Source organism: Bos javanicus, chromosome X (assembly GCF_032452875.1).
Source record: "Bos javanicus breed banteng chromosome X, ARS-OSU_banteng_1.0, whole genome shotgun sequence".
Classification (NCBI taxonomy): Eukaryota; Metazoa; Chordata; class Mammalia; order Artiodactyla; family Bovidae; genus Bos; species Bos javanicus.
In genome coordinates, this window is record NC_083897.1 from 116,079,827 (window position 1) to 116,103,410 (window position 23,584).

General features: G+C 47.6%; 1 protein-coding gene and 3 pseudogenes across 1 annotated transcript; 1 reads left to right on the forward strand and 3 right to left on the reverse strand.

Annotated features, from left to right (window-relative positions):
- Positions 1-2,583: 2,583 nt before the first annotated feature.
- On the forward strand, positions 2,584-3,547 carry LOC133242667 (ubiquitin-conjugating enzyme E2 D3-like; annotated as a pseudogene).
- Positions 3,548-7,689: 4,142 nt separating this feature from the next.
- Positions 7,690-13,118, reverse strand: LOC133243533 (melanoma-associated antigen B1-like). Its single transcript, XM_061410514.1, has 2 exons — positions 13,003-13,118; positions 7,690-9,261 (listed from the first exon to the last, which is right to left on the reverse strand). Exon 2 carries the CDS (start codon positions 9,201-9,203, stop codon positions 8,193-8,195), a length of 1,011 nt encoding a protein of 336 aa, XP_061266498.1. The 5' UTR covers positions 9,204-9,261; positions 13,003-13,118; the 3' UTR covers positions 7,690-8,192.
- A 4,751-nt stretch (positions 13,119-17,869) lies between these two features.
- Positions 17,870-19,617, reverse strand: LOC133243534 (polyhomeotic-like protein 2; annotated as a pseudogene).
- Positions 19,618-21,385: 1,768 nt separating this feature from the next.
- On the reverse strand, positions 21,386-23,087 carry LOC133242668 (melanoma-associated antigen B3-like; annotated as a pseudogene).
- Positions 23,088-23,584: the final 497 nt, after the last annotated feature.

The following is a 23,584-nucleotide window of genomic DNA, read 5'->3' on the forward strand; positions in this document are numbered from 1 at the left end:
CCCTACCTTCATCAATTTCACCATCACATCACCTATAATATACTTATCTCATACACTTTGTGGAATTATCAACACAGCCAAAACCGCTGAACGGAATGCTCTTTCAATAAAATGAGCTCTGTTTCCACGACTCACAGCACAGTGTCAGCCCACTGGCTTCTGAGTTTCCGGTTTCATTCTACTATTATTTTTATTTCACAGAATCTCCTTGGAGATGATGTGCATGAAACATCTAGGTTGTGCACTGTGTTCACGGGCACTGGGACAGGAGCACAGGGCACATTCCATCCCCTCCCCGGGGGGGGATTTCTCTCTGGTCTACTCGTGTTGCTGTTTAGTCACTCAGTCGTGTGTGACCCTTTTCTATCCCATGGACTGAACAGATTGCTCTGTCCATGGGATTCTCCAGGCAAGAATACTGGATGGGGTAGCCATTTCCTCTTCCAGGGGATCTTCCTGATCCAGGGAATGAACCCACATGTCCTGCATTGGCAGGTGGATTCTTGACCACTGAGCGGCCTGGGAAGCCTGATAATTGAAAAGTAATTGTTCAGGAATTGTTCCATTCCAGTCTTAAGTCTCTCAACTTTGAGACCCACCATCTGAGGGTCTGGCCTCTATTTAGTGTTTCCACAGCCTCCCCGGTGGGCTCAACATGTAGCCTAACTTAAAATTACCTCCCAGGGACATTTATTGTCCTAAAGTCTCCAAGTGCCTTGCCTCAGTGTATTTACACTAGACTCCTCATGAGGAAGCCCTCAATCCCCTCACCTCCTTACACCTCATTTTCATTGGGCCCCTAGATCTTTGTTCACGAGCTACTTTATATGAATTGTTCTCTTAGACTCTAGAATTCTATAGGAAATGGTTCGGTTTATTTTTCTTAGCATCCCCAATACTACTCAGAAGCCTCCAAAGAACAGATGCTAAATTGATATTTGAAGAATTACAGTGAAAGTGTGCAAGAAGTAAAGTTTACTGGGTTTTCACTTCTCCCACATTCTTAAATAAGCTAAGCCAATCCAGGTACATACACTTCAGTTTTACAAAGAAAGACTATAAGGAATAAAACAAACCAAGAAGTGAATACCTCTCAAGACTTTTTTTTCTGTATCTGATAATCACACAGACTTCACTGTGGAATAATTTCCATTTTTGCAAAAAAATCCATATTTCAGTATCCTGTTTTCTTATTCTGAATGACAAGAAATGATTCAAGGATTTCAATCTGTGCTATGTATTATGAAAATTCTTATTTTTCAACTTGATAATCTGCAGTACAAGGGGGAGCTGTGCCATTAGTATACTTAGACTCTGAAGCTAAACACGTCTTTAATTAAAAGGAATGACATTTAAAAACAGAAAAAAGAAAAACCTCTAATTTTTGCATATTGTATAGGATCACAAATACATTACATGCTGTGTTTCCATGAGAAACACCTTGGCCCTCTGCTAGTTGGAAGATTGCTTGCTTTCTTGAAATGCAATGTGAAGTATCTGCTCAGACTTCACCAGGGGTGGGAGGAGCTTTGGACATGCTCTGGAAATTGCACTGGCCCTGGCACCATAGGAGCCCTGGCTGCAGCTCTGGCTCTGGCTCTCTCTTCTTCAGCTCTCAAAGCCTCTTCATACCAGGATGCGAAGGCACTGCACTTGGTATCATTGACATTAGCCCCAAACTCCCACATTCTTTTATATATCTATATCTATCATGGAAGCACTCCATATTAGTTTACAAAGATCATGCTCATTATTTTTTATAGCTGTATAGTACTCCACTCTGTGGATATATATCATGTTCCTTCAGTTAACATGTTCATGGATATGTAAACATTTTCATATGGTTGTGGATGTCTCTTCAGGGTTACTTTCTGAAAACTCTAATTACTGGCTCAAATGTAAAAGCATATTTAGTTTTCTGATAATACCAAGTTGTGTTTAGGCTCTAATCTTATTCTTTGACATGTTGCTGTCAAAGAATGAGATTAGTACATTCTCTAACACTATATACAAAAATAAACTGAAAATGGATTAGAGACCTAATATGAGTGGAAACTATAAAACTCTTAGAAGGCACTATGAGTGGGACATTCTTTGATATAATTCATAATAATATTTTTTGGATCTGTCTCCTAATGCTAGGAAAATAAAAGCAAAAATAAATAAATGAGATGTATTTAAAGGTAAAAACTTTTGCACAGCAAAGGAAACCATCAGCAAAATGAAAAGACAACCTACTATACGGGAAAAAATATTTGCCAATGATATAACCAATAAGGGGTTAATATCCAAAATATATGAACAGCTTACATAACTCAACAGTTTAAAAAAAGAATTAAAAAAATGGGCAGAAGACTTAAATACACATTTTTCCAAAGAAGACATACAAATGGCCGAGAGGCACGTGAAAAGATGTTCAACATCGTTAATCATCATATGAATGCAAATTTAAACCACAATGAAGTATTATCTTATGCCTATCAGAAGGGCTATCATCCAAAAGGAACAGAAGTAACAAATGTTGGCGAGCATGTGCACAAGATCTGTACACTGTTGGTGGGAATGTCAATTGGTACAGCCACCATGGATAACAGTAAGGAGGGTCCTCAAAATCTAAAAAGAGAACTACCAAATGACCCAGAAAACCCACTCCCGGGTGTATATCTGAAAAAAAAAAAAAAAAGGACCCCCTAATTTGGATGGTCTCCGTCAGGTACTCGATGCTTGTCTGAGTCTAAGGGTTTCCACTGCTCGTCTCCCCTTCCCCTCCAGCCTCATCTACTCTCTGCCAGTGACCCCACCCCAGTCGAACCTCCCTGTTTATTAAGAAGGCACCTGTGTCTGGCAGAGCCAGTGTGAGATGAAGAGGTAGTCCTTCCCAGCCACCAGATAGTCAGGAGTTTTGGCCGGACCTTCACACACTGATAGTGAGGAGTCAGGCAAAAAGCACAGACTGTGGCGCTGAAATGGATTAATAAGGAACTTAGTGAGGTGGCCAGGGACCCTCCAGCACAATATTCTACAGGTCCAGTTGGGGATGATACATTTCACTGGGAAACCACAATTATGAAAAAGAACGGCAGCCCGTACTGAGGCAGTGTATTCTCTGTGCCAATTCATTTCCCTAAAGACTACCCGTTCACACTACCTAAGGGTGCATTTGCAACAGAATTTATCATCCAGACATGAACACTAATGGCAGCACTAGGTTCGCTACTCTAAGATCACTGTGGTCTCTTGCTTCCATGATTTCTACAGTTCTGGTATCCATTTGCTCCCTGCTATGTGTTCCGAACCCCAATGACCCCCTCCCCAGTGCCAGAGGTTGCAGAGATCTATAAAACAGACAGAGATGAGTACAACAGAATTTTTCAGGAATGGACTCAGAAGTATGCCATGTAATGCTAACTTAAAGTCAGAATAACCTGCATTAAAGCTTGAATAAACTTTAAATTACTGTTTAAAATGAAAAAAAAAATCCACTAATTCAAAAATTCCATGCACTCCAATGTTCATAGCAGCATTACTGAAATTTGCCAAGGTACAAAAGTAATCTATATGTATACAACCTACACACACACACGCGCGTGTGTGCACGCATAATGGAATATTACTCAGTCATTAAAAAGAATTAATTTTTGCAATCTTTCAACAACATGTATGGAGTTGGAGGGTATTATGCTATTAATTAGTAAATAGTTGGATGGTATTAATGAAATAAGTGAGACAGAGGAAGACAAATGCTGTATGATACTACTGACACGGAGAATTTAAAAAATAAAAGACTAGGGGAATGAAGCAGACTCACAGATATAGAGAACAAGCTAGTGGTTACCAGTGGGGAGTGGCAAGCAGGAGGTGAAGGGCAGGGACAGAAGACTAAGAGGTGCAAACTAGGATGTATACAATAAGCAACAAGGATATATTGTACAACAAAGGGGATATAGCCAATATTTATAATAACTGTAAATGGAACATAACCTTTAAAGACTGTGAAGCACTTTGTTAATCATCTGTAATTTATAAAATATTGTACATCAACTATGAAAATGAAGTGAAAGTATTAGTTGCTCAGTCTTGTCCAACTCTTTTTGACCACATAGACTGTAGCATACCAGGCCCCTTTGTCCATGGAATTCTCCAGGCAAGAATACTGGAGTGGGTAACCATTCCCTTCTTCAGGGGATGTTCCTGACCCAGGGATTGAACCCAGGTCTCCTGCCTTTCATGCAGATTCTTTGCCATCTGAGCCACCAGGGAAGCCCACATCAACTATACCTCACTTTAAAAAAATCTACTCTCCCAGGAACTTTCACATATACAATACAGTATTATTAACTATGGGGTTCTCTGGTGGCTCAGCAGTAAAGAATCTTCCTGTTGATGCAGGAGATGAGGGTTTGATTCCTGGGTCGGGAGGATCCCCTGGAGAAGGACATGGCAACTGAATCCAGTATCCTTGCATGGAAAATTCCCTAGACAGAGGAGGCTGGCAAGCTACAATTCATGGGGTTGCAGAGAGTAGAAAACCACTTGGCGACTTAACAACAACGATTAACTAGTCACCATGCTGTACATTATATCTCCAGGACTTCTTTATTTTGTACATGAAAATTGTGAAAGTTTATGCCGTTTGGCCACGTACACCCATTTCATCCATCCTCCAACCCCCACTTGCGGCAACCACTAATCTATTCTCTGTGAGTTCATTTTTCAAAAATCTTCACATATAAGTGAGATTATACAGTATTTGTCTTTGTCTGACTTATTTCACTTAGCATAATGCCCTCAAGGTGCAACTGTGTTACTGCAAATGGCCAGATTTCCTTTTTTTCTTTTATTGGCTAAATAATATCTGAGTGATGATGAATGTGTGTGTGTGTGTGTGTGTGTGTGTGTCTATGTGACATTATCTTTATCCATTCATCCATTAATGGACAGTTATGTTGTTTTCATAACTTGGTTATGGTAAATAATGTTTCAATGAACATGGGGGGTGCAGATATCTTTTCCAGGTGTTGGCTTTATTTCTTTCAGCTAAATTTCCAGGAGTAGACTTGCCAGATCACATGGTAGTTCTATTTTCAATTTTTTTATGAGCATCTATACTATTTTCCATAGTGGCTGCATCAATTTACATTTTCATAAACCCACATTTTCTTTAATAATTTAAGTATATCTGAAATGCAAAAGTTATATATGCTTCTAAATTTAAAAGGTATGTATCTTTGAAATTTAGGAATGAGAGACTGAATACAGTAAGCTAGACCCATAACTGAACCACTTTAAATTTTTTTTCTCTTCTTATCCTATCTTAGTGTGGGGTTTTTCACATTACCAAGGATACCCCTATTCCAATGCCATGTAATCTTGCTCTGGATCACACAGATGGTTTAAAAGTTTTCAGTTTGTATTTCAGAAAGCAAAATTCTTATTTCTATACCTGGTAAACAGCAATAAGTGTGTGACCCCGTGTCATTCATAAGCTTGTGATCTGAATCTAAATAAACTTAGTACTGAAAAGAAAATCACTTGAAAATTACCGCCTCACCCCCCACAAGAAAAGGATAAGTCAAAAAGTTATTGATGCATATCAGGAACACAGGTTGACAGGCTTTTCTGATCACAAAGTGAAGAACAGTTTCAGACCACACTAGAGGTGAGACGAGTGGCTGGATGCGGCCATGGATTGGGCACTGGCCACAGTAGGGCCATCACTGCCCGAGGTAGAAGTGCCAGCCCTGGCTGCAGCCCTGGCTCCAGTGCTCTCTACGTCCTCTCTCCATGTCGCCTGATAATGGGGGCAGGAATGCAGTGGGGACAGTATAGTTGACCTTGGCCAAAAACTCCAGGGCTTCTACCTTGCTGGTTTCCATAGCGGCTCTCAGACCCCACAGGAGTGCTCTCGTATCCCCCCATAGCGAGGGGGATCGCAGCCAGGCAGGGGGATTGTGACCAGGCAGTGTGAAGAGAAATGAATTGACAATATGTCAGCCTCAGACTGGGAGGAGTGAAACATTATGGACTCTAGAGCAATTCAGACCAGGCTCTACACTCAGTTCCATCACTTTATCAGCCTGGAGAATAGAAGTTCTTTGTCTGCTAAGTGAATTTGATAAGCCTTGTCTTACAGAAGTATCAGAACATATGTAGCTTGTGTAAAGCACCTGGCAATGCAGCTGGCAATGTTTAGGCCTTATGATGCTTATTTTCACACCAGAAGAAAATCTATGGGAATTTCTACCTTCATCTATGGGAATTTTTCTTTACCCAGGAGAAACTAGAGACTATGTGGTCTTCTAAACAAAGAAAGCTAAGTCAATCAAACTTCTGCTTAGCAAGAAACTGTAGGGCTTCCCTGGTGGCTCAGTGGTAAAGAATCTACCTGACAACCAGATGTCAGTTCAATCCCTGGGTTGTGAAGATCCCCTGGAGAAGGAATTGGCAATCCACTCCAGTATTCTTGCCTGCAAAGTTCCATGGACAGAGGAGCCTGCCAGGCTACTGTCCATGGGCCCACAATGAGTCAGACACGACTTAGCAACTAAACAAGTAATCCTATGTAAATTTTCTCTATCAGAGAATATGTTATTGAATTTAGAGGCAAGTGTTTTACCAGGATGCAATGCAAAACCTTATAGAATTTGTGTCAAGGACCAGTAATTCCCCTGCCTCCCAAAGCCCTCCCGACAAAACACCCCGATTTTCATGTATTTCACCACCACTAAAATCTAGCCCCGCTCAGGAGGTCTACTAGATTACACTCGAGATACCCTCATGTTTGGAGTGTGCTGGGGCTTCTTCTGTTCAGGGCCCAGAGTGCCAGCACAGTGACGTCTCAACATCCCATCACAAAGGAGAGAGTAATATGCATCAAACACCTGGTTTGTGGACTGTGTTCACCTGCACTGGGGCAGGAGCACTGGACACCTTCTGTTCTTTCCCCCAGATGGAGATTCCCTCTGGTTGACTCACAATCTCAGGGTAACTGTTCAGGGAAGCTTCTCATTTCAGTCTCAGCCTCCCAACTTTGAGGGCCACCATGTAGGGATCTCGGCTCGGCTCACCATTATCACAGGTTCATCCAGCCCACCACGCAGCCAACTTAAAATGACCTCCCAGGAAGGAACAGGAAGACAAAGAAGATGTATATTATGATTAGCTTTCCAGCCCCACCTTAGCCTCTCACAACTTAAAAGGCTGGGAGTGTTGGTCGAACGCAGTGAAATAGTTGCCTCAGACCTGACTAGGGGCTGGAGGGACTGCTAGATGTGACTTTGGAGCACACACTGGCCTTGGCAGGACTATAAACCCTGACTGCAGCTTGGGCTCTCTCGTCATCCTCTCTCAGAGCCTTTTCATAATCGGGTGGGAAGGCACTGGGAATGTTACCATTGACCTTGGCCAAAATACCAAACCTCAAAGTTTTGGTTTAAGAGAATAAAGGCTGAGAGAATTCATACCTCACTGCTCTCATCCCAACTCCCTCCCCAGCATCCTCCCTGATTTTTGTCACTTGTCTTAGATCATCACACCACCTTCCTTATGGAATCACTGCTCATATACTCAACACATCTACAGGCAGGTACAGGGTCTCCTTTATCTTTGCATCACCCCCACCAGCACAGAACCTTCTGAAGAGCAGATGCTCAAGTAAAGATGGGAATAAAGGAGCCACCAAGCAAGGAATGTAGTTTCTTATTGTTTTTATCGGCATTCTTGAATAAGCTAACAACATCTAAGTATATCGCTAAGGTTACTACTGAATGTTATAGAGAGAGAGACAAAGGTGAATAACATAAGTCAAAACTTGACTACAGCTTACTTGATTTTCATATGTTTTAAAACTACAACATTCTTTCACATTTCCAAGAAAATTACTATTCCAAAGCTATGTTATCTTGTTCTGGATCCCCAAAAGATGAAGGATTTTCTGAATTACACTACACAGTACCAAAACTCTTACTCTTAGATCTGACAGACAACAACAAATCTGTGATCCATGTCATTCGTAAATTTGGATTCTGAATCTAAACAAACATGCTAGGAAATGAAACAACGTTTGAAAGGTAATAGTGTAAAACAGGAACACAAAGAAGATACGTATTGACATTTCCAGCCCTACTTTAGCCTCTCACTTCTTGAAAGGTTGGCAGTATTGGTCAAACAAAGTGAAGCTGCCGCCTGAGAACTCACTGGGCACTGGACGGATCTCTGGGTGGGACCCTGGAGCGGGCAGTGGCCCTGGCAGCACCACGAGACCTAACTAGAGATCTGCCTCGGGATCTCTTCTCTTCTCCCAAAGCTTCAGCATAATGCAACGGGAAAGCACTGGGGATGGTACTACTGATCTTGGCCAAAAACTCCAGCACCTTCATCTTGCTGGTTTCAGCGTAGGCTCTTGAGCCCCATAGGAACTCATAGCTCAGGGGATCGCTGTCGGGAATCTGACGATACACAAGGTAATTCTGCTGCACCCACTCTTCCGTGATGAGCTTCCTGGGATCCCCAAAGATTACATGCTGCTTTCCATCATAGATGCCCAGAACATTCAGGAACTCCCAGACATCAGCCTCAGAGGCGCGGTTGCCATTCACGTAGATCACATTCAGCAGAGGCATCAGAAGCCCATTCTTTGGCACCTCACAGCTGCTGCTCAGCACCTCATCACTGATGAGGCCTATCTTGCTGACCAGGGTATAGGAGTAACCATTTGGCTTGACTTCCTTCAATTCAAGACCGAATGACAGCTCCATGCATTTAGCTGCTCTCCTGAGGATCTCGGGGAAGCGTGTCTTGTACCTTTTGTGAAAAAGATTCAGCATATCTATCTTCCTAATGGGCTCTTTCATCTTAAACTGATCAAGCAGGAAATTGACCAACACTCCTGCCTTCTCCGTCAGAGGATCTAGAGGAGCGGTCTTAGCAGAGGTTGAGGCCCGGGAAGAATTTTCACGTTCCTCAACTTGGCCCCTGCCACGTGCTTTAGATCTGGGGCGTAAAGCCCCTGCAACAGGAGAGCTAGTGGCTGCAGCTCCCTGAGGCTTCTGGCCCGCACCGGCAGGTGGGGAGCCCGGGGGCGTACTCCCAGAAGTAGGGGTGGGGGTGGCAGCAGCCTGAGCATTCCCGAGATCCTTGGTCTCCATGCGTGCCAGGCAGCGTTTCTCACGCCCACGGCGCTTGCTCTTCTGCCCCCGAGGCATGACTATCAGCAGGCACAGCTGGCAGGGAAGCAGGCAGGCAAGTAGGTGATGCTGGAACCTGGAGAAGAGAAGATGAGTGGATGAGCTCCTTCAGCATGGAGGGAATAAGGCTGCTCTGCCCCTTTCCTTGAGAGCCCTACTCCAGGAACCACTGGCCTCTTGTTCTTGGTCAGCCTATCCCCTGAGAACCCTGTGTAAGAAGTGAGAGCATGCCAGCCTCAGGCCACAGCCTGCCTGTGGCTGCCTCCAATGACAGAAGATCCTGGGAGTGGGGCCCTTTCTGGGTCCCTTCGTTCACACACACAACTGTCACATCAGCTCTTAGTGGGGCCGGGACCCCTGCCATGTGCTGCTTGAAAGGCGACACCTCAAAGCTCCCTGGGACCCATGAGAAGGAGCCAAGTCATGGACACTGTAGGGGTGGATGGCACTGGCAGTTCTGGGGGCCTGCTCTGTCCTGAACTCGGTTCTCCACCATTCAGGGTCCTCATCTTGTCAACACCAAGGGTGTGGGCCCCTCCCTCCTGCCTCTGGTGCTGCCCCTTCAGGTGAAGAACCTCATCTCCCTTAGAAATGACACAAAGAAATGAGGGGCCTCAGCGGAGGATCAGGCAAGACTCTAGTGTTCGTTTGATTAGCTGCAAGGGGGAGCGTGCTACCTTCAGTCCTCATTTGCAGTCCCCACTTTGACTCCTGGGAGGATCTGGGGGCTCCTTTCTCTCCTGGCTTGAGGACCTTTCTTCACAGCAAGGCCAACAGCTCCCTAAGATCGAATGGGGAAAGCCAGGGTGGCCTTACCTGGCCCTACCGCCCATGGTCTCTGGGGCCTGAAGAACTGCAGCAGGAGGTTGAGGCCCTGTAATGGGTGCTATTCATGCAAGGTCCCCAGATTTTACTTAGGGGAGAGTCTAAGATTCCTTCCTCTGCTGACTCATTAGACTAAGACGCTCACTTCCCTGTTAGCTGTGAGTGAGGCACACATCTGCCCGCCATGTATGCCTGGGGGCACCAAGGAGTGACAGTGCGAGGAATTCTGGGAGTTTCCCATAGTCCTCAGCATCTTCTCTGTGAGTCCTGGAAAATGTTAGAAATTCTCCCTCTGCTGACCTGAGCATGCTGAGGTTCCCAAGGTGAAAGAAAGTGTGAGCCACCTCTAGTCATCCCTGTCCCTGACCTCCCTGGGATGGCAGCAGGGGCTGGACTCTGTGGGACTTCACTGTTCTGTCATCACTGGCCCCTTTCGTCCTTACTTGGATGTGATTTATGTTCCTCCCTTAGTCCACACTGAGTTTTCTGGCCTCAGATCAAGGCCCACATCTCCCTGAGTTCCTGGGGCTGAAAGTGAGGGGTGACATCTGGCAATCTCTGCCTGAGGTGCCCCAGGGCAGACAGGGACTGGGACTTTGCAGGCCCCCACTGCTTTGGGTAGGTGCTCATCTAAGTCATCTCTCTGGGTCCTTATCATGACTCTGTGACTCCTGGCAAGACCAGGAAATCTCTGTCTTTTCTTGAGATCTCTCCCCTCCTACTAAGTCCCCCATCTCCCTGAGACCCACTAGAAAGCAGCGACATTGTCCCGATGTCTAGCTATAGCTGTGTGTGGACTCCTGATGCAGACAGTCAGGAAGAGATTCTGCACTGCCCTCTGTTGTCACAGGGTAGCTGGATGGTCCCTCAATTCTTAGGTCCTCTTCTGGGCTCCTGGTACTAGCTGCAAATGCTCCAGTGGCGGACCTGAACCCATACCCCCATCAACGAGGTTCCTCACCTCCCTGCGAGGCTCTGGGCAGAAGCAAGTGGGGGTCATCTGATCCCCATGCTGGGTCTCCCAGGTCTGAGAGGAGTGATGCGACTATGTGGTTCACTTCCTTCTGGGTGGGGTTCTCGCATGTTCATTCAGTGTTACCACTGTGACTCCTTTTAGGAACCGGGCTTCCTCCCTATGTTGAATGAGGCCTCACCCATCAGCGTCAAACCTGAATATCCCTGAAACCATCCTTGGAGAAAATGAGAGGGCATGTCTGCCTGAGAGCTCTAACCCGGCTTCCCAGGGCGACGGCAGAGGTGGCACTCTGTGTGGGCTCCTCTGTTCTGGGGGAGTCAGTTGTCTCCTTCCTCACATAGAATTGGTGCTTCAACATCTCTCACGGCCTAGGACTCCTCGTTTTCTCCTAACCTGGGCAGGCAGACCTGAAACCAAGGCCCTCATCTCCCTCGGACCCCACAGGAAAAAGTCAGGGGCACCAGAACTGGCCAGCTCTTCCCTGGGACCCCCAGGGCTGACACCTGAGGGGGCATCAGATGTGGCTATCTCTACCGTGTATGGATCTTCCCTCGACACCGCATCCTTTCTGGGACTCTGCCTTCTGCAGACCTGAGCCCAAGACCCTGTGAAAGGTCTTCACCTTTCCCGGACGCAAGCTGACAGAGTGAGACACATTCCACCAAAAATGATTTGGGGCTATGCTGCTAACCAAAAGGGCAGCACTCTCAACCCCCACCCCCTGCCCCAGTTCTGGAGTCAGGGGCTCCCTCAGTCCTCACTCAGGATTCTGGCCTCCAGTTTGGGTAGGGTTTGGGGTCTTCCCTCTGCTGACCCGAGTCTGCATGCCCCAGAGCAAAACTCTCACCTCCCTGAGTGCCTAGAGGAGATGCTGGGGGCTCCATATCCAGCTACCTTGTTTGGGGATGCCCAGATCTGAGAGCGGGGCTGCTCCTTAGTGCAGCAATCCGCTTGGATGCCAGCCTGCTGACTAGCACTGAAGGTCCTAGCTTGACTCCTTCTAAGGCTGAGACTCCTCCCTATGCCTAATGGGTTACCTTATCTATCATTCTATGTCTTTATTTATTTACCTTTCACACCCATTGCTTTTTATTATGTAACTGGTAGTTACATCTTAACCTTTCTCACCTATTTCTCTTCTCCCCCACACCCCTAACCCTAACCCCCATCAACCATCTGTTTTTTCTCTCTTGCTTCTACAATTGTTTCTGTTTTTCAGATTCCTCACAGAAGTGAAATCATATAGTATTTCGTTTTCTCTGATTCATTTCACTTAACATACATAATACCCTCTAGGTCCATATCCTTTTATATAAAGGCCTTTCTCTACCTGAACGTCCCTTATCCACAACGCCCGCCAGCTCCCACACACCATGCAAAAATGACGGGTTCTCTCAGCCTGAATTACTCTATGGTAATTTGGACCCCTATGGTAGGGGTCCAAACCTTCCCATTCTAATGCCTAATGATCTGAGTGGGAGGGGATGTAATAATAACAGAAATAAAGTAAACAATGTAATGCGCTTCAAGCATCCTGAAACCATCCCTTTAGCCTACCCTACCCTACCCTCATGCCACCCCACCCTCCTTTGTCCACCGCATCACACCCCATCCCACACTGCACCCCACCCCATGCAAAAATTGTCTTCCAAGAAACCGGTCCCCCAGTGCCAAAAAGATTGGGGGCCACTACTGCGCGGCACTGCAGCCATTGGTGGCAGGAATGGCTTCTGTGCAGCCACCACTTTGGAAGGAGATAGACCTGTGAGCACTGAAAGCCCCATCTTTTCACCTGTTGAGGGCAAATACCACTTCCAACGCATAAAGAGTCCATCCTCTTTCAACAAAGCCGCCCGAGCCGCCACCGACCCTCCACGTGGCAACAAGATGGCCCCTCGGCCCGCAACTCGGGAGAGGGCATGTTACACTGCAGATTGCAGGGGTGGGATGCGGTTGGGTCACTTTTCTTACAGGGAGGGGTTGGGAAATTCACTTCAGCTACATTCAAGTCCTCACCTTGGCTCCGGACGAGTCCAGCACACAATCTCCGCTGAACAGACGCTGCAGCTACCAGTCGCGCTCCTCGCCTCGGAAGCGGAAAAGAAGAGCCCTGCATACGTTCGTACGTGGGGTCTCCTAGGGGTGGGGCAGGGGCAGGAGGCGGGGGCGGGGCGCTACAGAAACCCGGTAGCTCAATATCATCCAGCCCTGGGTCCTCCTTGTGCAGTGTATCAGAGCCCAGGACACCTCCTTCTATGAACCCGAGTCCTCCAGCTCCCAAACGAAGCCCTCGCCTTCCCAAGTCCCTAGTGTCGGGAGTCAGGGTGCTGCTCTGAGCATCTCTGCTTGTCAGGAGGGGGCGCCACTCTGTGAGCCTCCTTCGTAGGGGAAGAGACCCTCTCACTAGCACTGATGGTCCTCACCTTAAGTCCAGTTATGGTCAAGATGCCCCCCTCTGCAGATCTGGGGTCCGATTCTGCTAGAGGAGGCCCTGTCCTCCCTAAGATCACACAGGTTAAATGAGGGGGCCACTCAGAAGTAGCTCTTCTGGGTCTCTCAGGGCTAAGAATTTACAGAAATCTGTTTGGCTCCCTCTCCAGGGGTCCTGTCTAACACTCAGCATCGCATGTGAGGTCCTTCTTGGGTTCAGGTCCGTCCCTCTGCGAAATAGGCAGACCCTATTAGACAAAGGCCTCACCTCGCTGAGACTTTCCAGACTGAAATCAACCTGACATCTGTGCCCAGCGCTTCCTGGGGACCACAGCATCAGCGATTTTCCAGGGCCTCCTTTTATAGTGTGTGCTACCATGCATTCACTTTCAGGTCCTCACATTGACTCATGACGAATCCTGTAACTCCACTCTCTATTTTTATGAAGCTGCTTGTCTTACATCAAGGTCCTAGTCTCCTGAGAATTCCAAGTGGGAAGTCAGGGTGATGCTCATGTGATCGTAGTCCATCAGGGCCTCTGAGAGCAGACAGTGGGGATGCAACTCTAGTCCTTTCGGATTCCTTTTGCTCAACATACTACATCTACTACAACCTGGGTCTCTGCCTTCTACTGATCTAATATTCCTCTTCTTAGTCTTTGGATGACCACTCTATTCAGCAGTGATTGTCTCCTCAACCCTCCTTCATGGAGGTTCCCATATCAGCATCTTTCACTTGATTAAAGGCTTCCTGGGAAATGCATATTCCTACAGACATTGAACAGTTAACCTCTAGCCAATGTTGGAGAAAACAGGTCTTGGTCCCAAAAGTAATCTAAGATTAGGAACATGCAGCAGAAATCAAGGAACTCGGGAAAGAGGTTATGCTGTCAGAGAAAAAGAGCTGATATATTCCTTCTCTTCAGCCAGATTAGGGTGTCTGCTTATTTGCTCAGTCATATCTGACACTTTACAACACCATGGACTGCAGCCTGCCAGGCTCCTGTGTCCATGGGGATTCTCCAGGCAAGAATACTGGAGTGGCTTGCCCTCCTCCAGGGGATCTCCCCAACCCAGTGATTGAACTCAGGTCTCCTGCATTGCAGGCAGATTCTTTGCTATCTGAGCCGCTGGATTTAGGGCAGTTTAAAAATCTTTACTTTCAGTACCCTCCTGTTGTTGGTTGAATGGTTAAGACTCTGTGCTCCCAATGCAGGGGGCCTGGGTTCAATCCCTGGTCAGGTAACTGGATCCCACATGTCACAACCAAGAGTTCATGTGCCACAACTAAATATCTCACATGCCACAACTAAAGAGCCTGCAGACATGGCAGCAAAGGTCCTGAGTGTCACAACTAAGACCCAGCACAGCCAAAGAATAAATTGAAAAAAATATTTTTAGTACAAATAATAAAATATTTACTTTCTACATAGAAGGATAGCACCAGATAATCTTGTAAGCCCTTGATCACTTGAGGGTGTCTGATTTTGCACATGCAGATTACCATATGGTTACTGAGCATTATCTATTTGTCTCCTTTATTTATCACTCTTAATTATTTTGGTTATGTGTTATGTAGCAGTATTGATGGGAAGGGAGTTTGGGGGAGAGTGGACATGTGCATATGTATGGCTGAGTCCTTTCACTGTCCACCTGAAACTGTCACAATATTGTTAATTTGCTATTCCTCAACACACACACACACACACACACACACACACACACAAACTGTGCTTCCAGTGCAAGGGGTGTCAGTTCAAACCCTGGTTGGGGAATTAAGATCCCATGTGCCACATAGCAAATCAATCGATCAACAAAGAAAAAAGTGATGGGGATCCGTGAAAGAAATAATTGATAAGCTAGATTCCATTCTCTTTAAACTTCTGCTCTGTAAAAATACACCATCAAGAGAACAAGATGATCCCTAGTCTGGGAGAAAATATTTGCAAAAGATATATCTGATGAAAGCTCTAATCTAAAATATACAAAGAATTCTTAAAATTCATAAGAAGAAAACTAACATCTAATAAAAAATAGACAAAAGATAGGAATAGATACATCACCAAGGAAGAAACACAGATGTCAAACAAGCATATGAAAAGATGCTCCACATCATATACCATTATGGAACTGCAAATTAAAAAAAAACAAGCAGATACCACGACATGCCTTTCAGAATGGCCAACATCCAAAGGACTGAAAACACCAAATGCTGGTAAAGATATGAATCAACAAGAACTCTCATTCCTTGGTGGTGGTGATGCAAAATGGGAGAACCACTTTGGAAGACAGTTTGCAAGTTTCTTAGTAAACTATACACATTCAACACGGCTGGTAGGAATGTAAATTGGTACAGCCAGTATAGAAAACAGTATAGGGGTTCGTCAAAAAATCAAAAATATCACATAATACTTTCCGCAATTCCACTACTATCCACAGGAACTGAAATCAGGACCTTGAAGAGCGCTCTGCACTCCCATGTTCACTGCAGCACTACTCACAATAGTCATGACAGGGAAGTTGCCTACCTGTCCAGTGACAGATGAATGGATAAATAAGTAAAATATACATACAGTGGAATATCATTCAGCCTTAAAAAGAAGCTAACCTGTCTAGTCATGACAGCGTGGATAAATCTAGAGGACATTATGGTACAGTGAAATAAGCCAGACACAGAAGGACAAATACTGCATGTCCTTTACATGAGGAATCTAAAATGGTCTAAGTCAAAGAAACAGACAGTAGAGTGGTGGTTGCCAGGGGCTATGGGAGGGTGAATGAGAAGGAACTGTAGATTTAAAAAATATTCACAACCTAAAAGCTGACAGTTATGCCCAGTGAGGAAAGAGTGTGCCATTCTAGCGGATTCTGGGCATCATCCCACCTCAGAGGACTGTCACCCTGATTTCTTTTTTTATTTTTATACATCAGGGTAGGTATTATTCTGTTTTGCTTCAGTTACATACATCTCAGTACATATATGAGTGTGGGGAACAAACTGTCGGTCACAATCAAAAGTTTTGCAAAATTCTATGTAAGGCATGAATATCAGGAGCGAATATATGTTGAAGGAAGCACCCTTCAGACTGAGGCCTTCCACCCAGAGTGAAGAGACAGCAGGGGTGTATTTACCTGTGTCAGTCAGCCCTGCAGATCCACCCTATCCTCTTTCAGGAGTTTCAGCTCCCTCTCCCACCTCACATACAAGGACAGACTCTGGCTGGGCCTGGCTTTGTCCTCCAGAAAGCGAAAGTCGAGGTCCAGCATGGACTCGCCAAGCTGCACGGGCCACAGTGGCCCGCTCCCCTGCCCTGGAGTGGGGTGGGCAATATGGGGGTCTTCCTGGGGGACATTCCCCACTCCCCCTCAGCCCAGGGTCCCATGCTGGCCCCGGTCTGGCTAGCCATTCCCGACCTTCTGCAGACCAGACTTCCCAAGACCTAGCTCCATCCTGTGGGTGGTCAACTAGTCAGTTGTTTGTTTCTCCTCTTCCTCCAGGAAGTAGTTACATCTTAAAGGTTTTCTGCAGTTGTCATCAAGATGTGGGTATTAGTTCTTAAAAGGTCCCTGCTAATCAGTCTCCCTGGGCCCCTCTGTTACAGACTAATTGAGTGCACAAGCAGCCTGTGTTTGGCAGGCCCCTTCTTTATTCGAGGCTTAGGCAATTGCCTCCTGAGGCAGAGACTCTCCTAACAGTTTGCTATTCCAGCATCCAAAGAATGCTCAGCTGTTGAGTGAGGCAGAGTTACCCCAAGGGTGGTGCTGGACACGGAGCTGCACGCACCACAGGTGTGTGTGTGAGGGTGGGGAGCTCTGGGCTCTGCCTCCGGTGAGCCAGGTATTGCTGACGAACAGCGTCCTGTCTCCCCAGCGGCAGTGGTGGGTCGGGGAGGCTCAGAGTTGAAGGGGCCCTGGACCCTTGCACTCCCAAGGAATACCCATGAAGAACAGGTGGGATCGGAACCGGGGCTGAGTGTGCCCTCAAATGATGCGGCAAAGCGTGGAGGATATGCTGTCCAGTTAAGGTGGTCGTCCCCCTACCACCCCAGGGACCTACCCTCTCCCTGCAGGTGAAAAGTAGCTCTTCAGGATCACAGAAAGGCATCCCCAGGGGAGAAAGGCACAGAAGGAATGGATTTTACGTATTTGTTTTTTAAAAACAAAAAAAGGTTTAAAAAGTCCTTCATTTCCAACCCTGCCTGGGGGTGTGAGTGGGGAATAGAACGAACTGAGAAGGGCACCTACCCTCCCCTGGGGTGAGTCCAACTCTTCCCTGGGAGCCTGCAGTGTGCAGGGCAGGTCAGTGGCCGGCCCTTGCTCTTCTTGCCCCCACCTCCTCCATGGGCAGCTCACACTGCTGCCAGCAAGTTCCAGAAGCAAAGAAGTGTGGGAGCCGAGGACGAAGGCTGCCTTCTTCACCTCAGCGGTCACTCCAGCTCTTCCGCCCTTGGACGTTGTCTGGGCCCCACCACTGGGCTCTCAGGGTGAGTGGACAGGCAAGACCAGGAGGCGCACCTTGGCCCAGCCCACTGGCAGCTTCCTTAATGCCGTCTGTGACACAGCAGGGCAGTTTGGGCGGGGGGCGTCAACAGTGAAGGAAAGGGCTGCAGAGACACCACGATAATCTGGAAAGGAAAATCTCCTGCTAACCTGCATCGCTTTTTGATCCTGCCTCTGCACCGGGGCAGCCCTTTTTCCTATTCCCCATCCCGAGGCTGAGTGGAGTCCAGGACAAAGCACTAAGTGGCTGTTTGTTACAAAACACCTGGAGATGCCAGGGGGGCTCTCGGCCCGTCAGTCAGTCCAGGCTCCCACACAGTCACACACATAGCATTAAGGCGTCTGTACTCGCAGGGGTGGCCAAAGCGGGCCCAGCTTCTCTCCCTCCACCTGCAGGGGTAAGGGGGGAGAACCCTTCTGGCGGCTTCAGTAACAGGGTGAAGTGGGAGAAGCTGGCAACGGAAGAGCGAGCTGGGCCCCGAGAAAGAAGAGGAAGAAGGCAGGCGAGGGCTTCCGAAGCCTCTCTCCAGGCCCGACGGCTGCCCTGGGAAGTGACCCAACTCAGCTTGGGAGCCCTGACCACATACCCCGTGGAAAATGGGGGACAGAAAGAGAGGAAGAGAAGCGGGGCTAGAGTCGTGGGACTTTGGAGGAAGCCAGTGCTATCAAATATTTACAAGCATAAAGCCCCATCTTCTGTGCCACCTACCTCTCTGCCCCTCCCACAGAAAGAAAGGCCCCTGAGAGCCACCAAGGAGGTCCCGAGACCTCCTCCCCAGCCACGCCCCACAGCGGGGGGCCCTTCCCTCCACCGCCCTGCTCCTTGAGCATGCTGATGCACACGTAGATCTTGAGGGTGGGCCCCAGCTTGATGTTTATGGCACTCATCAGGTGATCCTCGTTGAGCAGCAGCAGAGATTGCCCATCGATCTCCTGGCCACAAAACTCCTCTGTGATTTCCTGGCAGCCTGGCAGAGAGCGGATGAATTCGTAGACATCGTCCACGTTCCACTTGGTGGGCTCACTTGACAGGAAGTGGTGTCCCATGCCTGCCAGGTCCCGCATGTGCATGTCAGGGAGCTCCAGGTCCCGCAGGCCTTGTTGCTGGCGGGAGGTGGACGAGCTGGCTGAGATGGGGGACAAGGGTTCCTCATAGCTTGAGTTATCTGAGCAACGGCTGGAGTCTTCCTGGCTGTGTGTTAGCTGCAGGGCAGCAGTAACTGAAAGGGGTATGGTGCCTGTTGGCTGCTTCTTGGTATCCTTGGTAAGTGTTGGCAGATTGGCTTTGCTGGCCTGATGGCGGTTGTGGGTCGTGGCTCCCACCTTTTGCACCTTGCTCTGGTCTGAGTGGAAAAGCCCCACTCGTTTGGTGCACCCCACGTTGTACCTTTTTGCACAAGCCATGGAACAAAAGTGCTTGGAACGCTTAAACTTGTAGGCAAAGTCCACCCAGCCACAGAGCTCACACTTGAGTTTGAGGGGAGTACCCTCCTCTTTGGATTCTTGCAGATAGGGCTCCTCCATCTCTGAGTCAGTGGTGGTGGTATGGTCCTGCTGAGGAAGTTTCTCAGGCAAGAACCCCTGTGCATACTTCTTGAGATTCCCCACCAGCAGAGATGAGCGTCCCACCATTCTTGGGGGCAGTGCCAGTGATGCTGGAGGCAGAGTTTCCGTTCCCTGAGGTCATGCCAGGGGTGCTAAGGTCCGTCAGTGCATGAACAATGCCCCGCCCTGTCTCTGTTCAGGGCCCGGCTGGGCCTGGCCGGGCAGGGTCTACTCAACCCCTTGGCTGGCTGCCGCCTCGTACAGGGTCCATGGCTGGGCGGGCTGCCTCTTCTCCGCCGGGAGCCTCTGAGCCGGGGCCCAGGGCTGCCGCGGCGCATCCGACTGCACCGACCGAGCTGGCGTCCACGAAGTGCGGCAGGGGCGGGAGGCCAGGGTAGAGGTGCTAGCGGCGGCGGATTGCATGCGTGTGCGTCGGGCGCTCTAGGGCTGCAGCCGCCACGGAGACCTCACCCTGATTTCTCAGAAACTCTGTGGATAGAAGGCAACGTGGATAAAACATCTAATCTGCACATTGCTTGCCTGCACCGGAACAAGAGCTACAGGATACATTCCACGCCAGGTTCACGCGATTTCTGTCTGATTTACTCACAATCCCAAAGCACAGGGAGACCCAGAAAATCCTGCAAGTTTGGTTCCCAACCCCTGAAGGACAGTCAATATCACAATTGAGTCACAACAAACTTTTGGTTTCCCAGTGCTTTCATAAAACTTATGTTTACACTATATTGTAGGCTATTAAGTGGGCAATAGCATTATGCCTCAGAACAATATAGATACCTTAAATAGAAACACCTCTTTGCTGAAAGAAAAAAGATGCTAACCATTATCTGAGCCTTCACTGAGTCCATCATTTTTGCTGCTGAGGGTGTGAACATTGCAAGAGGTATCAAAACGTGACACACAGACATGAAGTGAGCAAAGGATGTTGGAAACATGGAGCCGAAAGACTTGCTGGAAGCAAGGTTGACTAACACAAACTTTCAATTTGGTAAAGAAAAAGAACAAAGAAAAGAAAGCAGTACCTGTGAAATACAATAACACAACATGCAACAGAGTGAAGTGTGCCTGTAACTGTTAAGGGCAGTTTCCCATCCCAGGCTTTGTCTTTAAACTATGCGGCCCACCATGTGAGAACCTGGTCCCTGGTCACGATTGCCACAGCCTCATCCAGCCTGCCATGCACACAACTTATAATTACTTCCCACTTAAGGACTTCTATTTTCCCAAGGCCCACCACTCCCTTGCATCAGGGAATTCACATTTGACTGCTGTCATGTCACCGTTTCCTTTGCATGACAGCTGCTTCTCGCCTCTGTAATTTTATGGTCAGTGGCTAGATCTTTTTCTCAGCTCTCCAAGTACTAGCATGGAGCCTACTATGAGCAGAGGCTCAGTTCATGTTTAGGGAATAAATAAGCCTGTGAGCATGAGGTTGAAATTATTAGAATTTAATTCTATATTTTGAATTAACCAAGTATATACTGTTGTTTATAATTTTGTAAAACACAGAGTACAAGGCATGAGGAATCCAAATACCATCTTACTTTTCCTATGTTTCTTGATCCCACATATTTTACTGCTTAACTTTTTCATATTTTCAAGGAAATAACATATTGCAATGCCATTTTGTCTTGAACTGGCTTACTAAATAAGATGGAAGCTTCCCCATTTGCTTTACACAACAGAAAAACTCTTATCCTTAAGACCAATAAAAGTGTGACTGATGTCATTCATACACTTAGATTATAAGCTAGGTAAGCTTTCATTTAGGAGCAGCATTAGAAAAGTAGAGAACTTAAAAACACAAGTTTCTTTCTAAATTCCCCATACAGAACAGGAACACCAAGGTATTTTACACTATGAATCCTCGGTGACGTCCAGTCCTATACTACTTGGAACACTGACTACTCTCTTGAGCCACAAAGTGCAGAATTTGCCTCAGCTTCACTAGGTGTGGAAGGAACTACTGGGGGAACACTGGGACATCCGCTAGCTTGGGCCCTCTCTTCCTCATCTTTCAAAGCCTCTTCATACCCAAAGTGCAAGGCACTGGGATCCAAACGGTTAATCCTGGCCAGGAACTCCAGGACTCTCATCTTGCTTCTTTCAGCATGTGCTCTGGGACCCCACAGGAGCTCATAGCATGCTGGATCACTGCCAGGCACTTGCCGATATTCCAAATACTTCAGCTGCACCAAATCTTGGGTGATGAGCTTCTTGGGCTCCCCAAATAAGAAATGCCTCTTCCCAGCATAGATATTCATCTTACCCAGGAAATCCAAGATGTCTTCCTCTGGGGCACAGTTGCCCTTCATGAAGATCACACCGAGGAGATTCATCAGGAGACCGGTCTTGGGAAAACCCCTGCCATGGTGCACGATCCCATTGCGGGCAAGATTCATCTTGCTGACAAGGACATAAGAATGCTTGGCAGTGTTGTCTTTCTTCACGTCAATACCAAATACCACCTCCATCCTGTCAGAAGCACTTTTGAGGATTCTGAGGAATCAATTTTGGTACTTTTTATCGATGATTTTCAGCATATTTGCTTTCTTAATGGGCTTTTTCATCTTACACATGCGTAACAGGAACTGCACCAACAGACTTGTCTGCCTGGTTAGTGAGTGTTTTCCAGACCGCACATTGGAGAGAGGAGGTTGAGAGGAATTTTGCTTTTTCCCAATTTTCCCAAGGGTTCTTTTGGATGATCTTGTGGGAGAAACACCTGCAGGCACAGTGGTGGTGGCCATGGCCCCCTGAGGACTCTTGAGATGGTTACAAGACCTAGCACCGGACTTTCCCTTAGCATCAACCCCAGGACCAGGACTGGAGGAAGATGAGAGTGCTTCCATCGTGGTGGCAGTGACCTGAGTGCCCCTCAGATCCTGGGTGCCATGCTGAGCCTGGTGGCGTTTCTCACAGGTGTGGAACTTAGCCTTCTTACCCTGAGGCATGGTGACTGTGGTCAGGACAACAGGCAGGAGTGCAGGTAGAACAGCACGTGATCTGGGCAGAGAGGAGAGAGAATGAGTGGGTGTGAGTGCCCACAGCAGGGAGGCACCACTCGGTCTTTAAGAAGGCCCACTCTGCAGGTTTCCATGTGGGCACTGCTCTACAAACCCAGAGGACTCCTGATCTGATCACCCTGTCCTCTTGAGAACTCTGTCAAAATAATTGAGACTCAGGCTGCAGCCTGCCAGCCCTGCCGCCTGCTTCCTGGGGCTGAGGAGCAGTGGGCCAGTCCTTTAGGATAACCCCCTCCATTCTGGAGGGTGGGGGTCCTCTCAGTTCAAATTCAGGATAATCTATCAACTTTTGGCAGGCGCAGGGCCCCCTCCTCTGTGCGGCTCTAAGCTTATACCCCAGAGGCTGGTCCTCATCTTCCTGTGATACCTGAAGAAGTGAAGAGGTACCTCAGCCCAGTGTCCCTGGCAGGGGGCAACCATAGCAGTCCGCTCTAGGGAACTCTGTCCTGGGCTCACTGGGGTTTTCCGTCCCCTTTCAGGGTCTTTCCTTGGCTCTAGGTAGAGCCTGGGACACCGGTGTCTGCTGCCCTGGTGTACCTCCTCTCAGACAAAGGCTCTCACCAATCCCATACCATCAGAAAGAAAGGAGAGTTCACATACACCTGACTTCCATGCCTGGGCTTCTCAGTGCTGTGCGGTGGGTGGGGGTGGGGGATGGTGCTCTGTATTGTTTTCCCTGTTCTAGGGTGAGAGTGATCAACATTGTTTTTTCAGGGTCCTCATGCTGACTCCTCTGAAGCCCTGGGCCTCCTCCCTTGGCAGAATTGAGGCCATTCACATATTCCAACATCCTCACATCTCTAAACTCTCCAGACAAAAGTGAGAAGACTCACTCAGCTTCACAGATATGCTAGGTTTCCACTTGGAAAAGAGCCAAAATTTATGACAACTTAAGTTTAGAGTTGGTGTTCACCTTAGACCTCGTTCCAGTCTGGGTAGAACTTAGGACTCCTCCCACCAATAACCTGGGTAATTCAGCCTCAGAGCAAAGTCCTGAATTCCCCGAGTTCCTGGAGGGGCAAAGTCAGGATAAGACATACATGACTACCCTTCACTCGAGCCCCCTAGATACGTAGG

Coding starts and splice junctions, on each gene's coding strand:
- LOC133243533 (XM_061410514.1), bottom strand. CDS start 9,203: ATGCCTCGGGGGCAGAAGAGCAAGCGCCGTGGGCGTGAGAAACGCTGC.